The sequence below is a fragment of the Meleagris gallopavo genome, chromosome 13 (genome assembly GCF_000146605.3).
Source record: "Meleagris gallopavo isolate NT-WF06-2002-E0010 breed Aviagen turkey brand Nicholas breeding stock chromosome 13, Turkey_5.1, whole genome shotgun sequence".
Classification (NCBI taxonomy): Eukaryota; Metazoa; Chordata; class Aves; order Galliformes; family Phasianidae; genus Meleagris; species Meleagris gallopavo.
The window spans coordinates 5,268,992-5,274,374 of NC_015023.2; the positions used below are offsets into that span (position 1 = coordinate 5,268,992).

The 5,383-nt window shown below is 37.9% G+C and overlaps 1 protein-coding gene across 1 annotated transcript; it reads left to right on the forward strand.

Moving 5' to 3' along the window:
* Nucleotides 1-1,261: 1,261 nt before the first annotated feature.
* On the forward strand, nt 1,262-4,965 carry LOC100550606 (dnaJ homolog subfamily A member 2-like). The gene is made up of 5 exons (XM_010717981.1): nt 1,262-1,288; nt 1,829-1,888; nt 2,831-3,054; nt 4,397-4,477; nt 4,779-4,965. Exons 1-5 carry the CDS (start codon nt 1,262-1,264, stop codon nt 4,948-4,950), a joined length of 564 nt encoding a protein of 187 aa, XP_010716283.1. The 3' UTR covers nt 4,951-4,965.
* The last annotated feature ends 418 nt before the right edge of the window (nt 4,966-5,383 follow it).

Here is a 5,383-nt window from a genome sequence, read left to right on the forward strand (position 1 = left end):
GTTTCGCTTTGCTGGAGTCCGGGCCGGGCCGGTCTGGGGGCACCGCAGCGAGGTAATAAAGAGGCGAGGAGAAAGCTTGGAGCCGGGTCATCGGTATAACGGCGTACCGCGGGCATTTCCATACGTAGGGTATGAACCGCTTTTTTATTTCCCCCACCCCCAAAAATATTTACCCCCGTTTATGCGGGAGGGAGGAAAATTAACAAGCAAGTTTACTAGCAGTGACCTGCTTCCGCTGATGGGTGGTGCTGCCACAAACAGCCGCGTTACCCAGCATGCACGCGGTAGCTTAATGTGTGCAGGGATAGGCAGTGGCAGTGTTGAAATAGTGTTAGTGAAAGGTGGAAGGAGGCTGGCAAACACCATCAGGCACTGTTAACACTGTCAGGCACTATTTTTCCTTACCAAATTCTCTTAAAGGTGTTTTCTCTCTCATATGACTGAAGAGCTTCGAGCACTCTTTTACTCTATGACCTTTGCGGTTCTGTATTCATTGCTATAGGTTGCACTTGTCATGGAATGTTCCAACTGCCTTGTAGCACTCAGTTTGTTCCCTCTTATCCTCACTGAGAGGCCATGTGGCTGCTTCATTAATCTGATATTTTAATATCAGATATGAAAGCAGAGAAAAGCAAAAAGAAATGGATAATGGCTTTACCAAGAGTCAGGAGGAAAACAGCCTTTAACAATGATTAGTTAAACTAACCTACATTAGAGCTATGGTTGGTGTCCATGTAGCCTTGATTCTGGATCTGTTTCTCATTAATTAAAAAGAGGTTGCTTGCTCTGGGGCTGTGAGTGATCTTAAGGATTGCTCTGTGCCGCTATAAGCGAAGACATGAGCTCTTCCCTTTAACAGTCACTACACAAAATCCTTTTTAGCTGATATGATGATATGTAGATTTTCAGTTCAATTTTTCCATGATTTTAATGCTTAAAATATAAGGAAAAAATGTTTTTATTACAGTTCAAGTTTGTGAAAGATTAAGCCTTATTATTGATGGGTCATTTGTACTATGAGACCTATGACTTTTGCTCTTTACTCTTAACGTATTGTAGAACGTTTTGCTTCTGATATCGATGTTCTGCTTTATTAACTTTTTTAAGCACAGAATACTTCAAGATAATCAGTAAAGACAGGTAACTTAAAGAAAAGGTATTTTACCAAGCGTAAAGCTCTTCTACAGCTGTACTTCCAAAGAGAGAATTTAGATGCTCAGCTCTACTCAAATGACACTTTGAGTCATTTCTGTTAACAATCATGGGACAGATATTGGGAAACAATGAGGTGGGGTCAGGGAGAAGATGTGGTCAAATACCCAAATTGTAGAAGTGTTGTTACTTGCTTTGATCCTCTTAGCTAGGATCAAAGTGATGGAGTACTGCTATAGAAAAGGCCATGGTCTTAAGAACTGAAGCACTGGTCAAAAAAGCATATTTCCAAATCTTTGCGGCCATTCTGTCTGCTGTTTTTAACAATGAAGTAGAGGTGGTGTTCGTTCTGCACATATAACTCATACTTAGCTCAGTGTGAGATGGAATGTTTCATTATTGGTAGGCAAGAAAAAAATTAAATGATTTTTCTTGGATTAGTGACTGATAGAGTCGGATGAAAAGCTGAGGCAGCCATTTTGTTCTTAATGTCTTGCTGTGATTGAGGAGACATAGTAAAATCAGAATTATATACCCCATTGATACATGACTGATTTCAAAACATTTGTTTTCTCATTTTATTAGGTTTTTCTTTCTCCTTGGAAGACTAGTTGAGTTTCTCAAAAAAGTACAGATGACTCAAAATTGGAACTAATTTTGTATCTCTTTCAACTAGGCTTATAGAAAACTGGCCAAGGAATACCATCCTGATAAGAATCCAAATGCAGGTGACAAAGTAAGATTGGTTTTGTTTTTGTTTTTTTCTATTTAAACTCCTGAAGTTTGCTGTTTCAATAGCATGTAAGGTTCTGAAAGAACTGTTGGGGGCTTGGTGTTGCAGATGGTTCAAAAACAGTAAGAACTATGAGAGGGAACAATGCCTTCTCTACTTCTTTCCAATCTCAGAGCATACTTCTTGACAGAATGCAGCAGTTAAGTCAAATTGGTTGAGAAAGCAGTGCTAAAAGAATTGCCTCTTCATCTGCCAGTGTCAGCTGACACTGACATCTAGCTACATATGTATTTGAAAAAGATGAATTATCTGTTTTGGGCCCATATTTCTTGGAAAGTAAAGTATGTAAACACATGGAAAAAAGTATTTGTGGAGGCACTTGGAATTGCAGCATAAAACACAGCACATATACGAGAAATTTGGATCAGATGTACTAATAGCAATTTAAAAAATGTTAATTAAGTTGACTCAGTTGGTTATCCCTGTCAGACGTTCTCATGATTGCTTAGAAGTGAACAGGGATGACTATGTGAAGATAAACTTTGTTTTGTGGACTGATCTGTTAAAATGCATTTTAAAATAGGAGAACAGTTGAGCAACTTCTGAAGTGCCTGACAAGTCTGACAGTCTATATCATGTGTGTAACTTGTTTTTGCCTGCTGACTACTGCAATTTTGTGTGTTTTTTTACTTCTTGGTAAGACTGTCTTGTGCTAGGCCCAAAAAGCAAGTCAGTTGATACCTGCAATAGAATGTCATGTTTGATGGTAAAGCAGGATGGAACACGATGCCTAAATCTGCTTTCCTGTCTTACTAGAACGAAGGTGGAAAAGGTTTATGTTGTGTACCATCCTCATCAGGTGTTCATGCTGGACGGGGAACTGTAGCAAAATTCTCCCTTAGTTAAAGATTATCGTGCACTGATGTGATTCTTTCCTTCTTCTAGTTTAAAGAAATAAGCTTTGCCTATGAAGTATTGTCAAATCCAGAGAAACGTGAGTTATATGATAGATATGGAGAACAGGGCCTTCGAGAAGGCAGTGGTGGAAGCAGTGGAATGGACGATATTTTCTCCCACATCTTTGGTGGTGGATTGTTCAACTTCATGGGTGGTCAGAGTAGAAGTCGTAATGGTAGAAGAAGAGGAGAAGATATGATGCATCCTCTCAAGTAAGTATTTTAGTGCTGAAATTAAGATAAATTTTCAACTCATCTGTACTCTTCTTTGCTGCTAGTTTATATTTTTGTTGTGCTCCCCAGATGAGATTATGCAGTCTGCACCTCCTTTTCAGACCTCTGTGTCATGTGTAGTCCAAAAGGCAGTTAGCTTGTTTTCACTAAATGGTTAATCATGTAGGTTATCTGATGCTTTGATTTGTCTCAATACTAGCCTGTAACTAAGCTTTAGTTAATGTTATTTTCTTGGTGTTGCTTCTTGGTTATGTTTGGAAGTTCCAATCTGAAATTGCATTAAATAAACAAGTATTGTGTAATAGCTGAACTCTTAAGTATTAATGCTCCTGAAAGATTTTAGCTAACTTGCATTCATAGCTTACCGTCTGCAAGTATAAAATATGTAATTAATGGAAAATTCTTAAGAAAAAAAAACTCCAGAAACAAAACCAAACTGAACAACATGCTCGAATAGCACAGCTGACTGTTCTTCACTTGCAGTTATGACTGGCTTTTTGCCTGTTAGGCAGCTCTGTTCAAACTTCCTTAGGGCTGCATCTTTTCTATGGTTGGCATAGTCTGGTTACTTCTTTTGCTTGCTTACTTTAGCAGCTAGTACTGTATACTGTGTTACTAATTGCTTTAGTTTTGTTTTTATTTGTACATGCTAATGCTAGATAACCTTTTCTAGTTTAATATATTTCAAATTGAAACTTCTGTCCAATAATTGAACTTGGGGAAGTTCATAAGCTTCTCTCACTTTTACAGAGGTTATTAGAATTTGCTCATGTATTCAAGGGTGTCTAAAAATGAACAAATGTAAAGAACTGTATAACCTTGGGGACTTGTTAGTGTTCTTCTTTCTGCCTCCTCTCCCCCAGTATCTTGTGTTTTCCAGGGGAAAGTACAGTACAGTAGTAAGTATATCTTCTTGTGCATGTATGCCTCCAAGATGATCTAGAGAGAGGAGGGCCTCTCACTTACTTGGTAGAACCTCTTTGAAAAAGAAAACTAAAAGATCAAATGTGACTGTGTAATGAAATATAATGTGCTATGTTAGCTTGCTTCCTATGGAGAAACCCAACTAATCAGTTACATCATCAGTTTTTCTCTTAAGTGATGTTCAGAGCTGTACCTGTATTCATATGTATAGAACAGTTTTTTATGATTCCTTGTGAAAGTCACAGTGGTGCTTTTAAAAAAAAAAATCTTGTTTTAACAGCAAATATAGTCATATGAAGAACTGTTTTTCTATTACTTGTCCTAGGCAGATATTTTAATTATGTGGAGAAAGGATATTGTTACATGATAACACAGGAGAAAATGCTTTATTTTGCAGAGTCTCTTTAGAAGATTTATATAATGGAAAGACAACTAAACTACAACTTAGCAAGAATGTCCTTTGTAGTGCATGTAATGGGTAAGTTTGGTTCTGCTTCTGAATTCTCTGCTTGCTTTGTTGATGTACAAAATAATAAAGTATCTTCTATGTCAGTTCTTCATCGGTATTTAACTTACTGGAGCCTGCTCTCAGACTCAAAATAGTTTATTTGTAATTTCATGGGATTTGAACTACTCGGGGGACTGCGTGTGTGCATGCGTGCCAGCAGGGACACCTGACTCATTGGCAGTGCAATCAGGCATGTTAACCTACTGCTGTAAATATTGTCGTACATTTCTGAAAGGCTTGGTTTTAATGCAACTGGTGCTTTCTATTCTAGTCAAGGAGGGAAGGCTGGAGCTGTTCAGAAATGTAATGCTTGTCGGGGTAGAGGTGTACGTATCATGATCAGACAGCTGGCTCCTGGAATGGTTCAGCAGATGCAGTCTGTGTGCTCTGACTGCAATGGAGAAGGTAAGCTGGCTCTTTTGTATTCCTCATTGCACTTATAAATATGTAATAAAAATATGTAGATATTTATCTTATGTGTTTGGAAGAACTGCTGCATAGCTACTCATATAGTGAATTGCATCTCATCTAGGAGAGCTTTTCCCCTATGTTGTCATGTTGTCAGTTAGGTGTCTGGACAAGTCACTTAGAGCAGCAGCAAGGCTTAAAGTCTGGAATGCTGAAAGATGACCCAGAAGCTTGAACAATAGGGATTAATTGTGGTATTTTTTTTCTTTAATTTGTGTTATGTGGTGGTGGTTTTGTTTTTTAAAGACTTGGATGTGAATTTTACTTGTTGCTATTACTCTTCTATTAAAGAGACCAATATTTTGGGGGGGGAGGGAGGATTAGAAGTTTTGTTTTTTTTTTTAGTCTTAATCTTTAAGGACGGGTTTAGGTTAAAATTAAAAACCTAAAGTTGGACTGAAAAAGAAA

Bases quoted from the DNA above. Each gene is read 5' to 3' on its own strand.
- LOC100550606 (XM_010717981.1), top strand. From the start codon at position 1,262: ATGGGACAGATATTGGGAAACAATGAG. The intron at 1,889-2,830 runs GTAAGATTGGTT...TCCTTCTTCTAG, and splicing joins ATCCAAATGCAGGTGACAAA to TTTAAAGAAATAAGCTTTGC. The intron at 3,055-4,396 runs GTAAGTATTTTA...TTTATTTTGCAG, and splicing joins GATATGATGCATCCTCTCAA to AGTCTCTTTAGAAGATTTAT.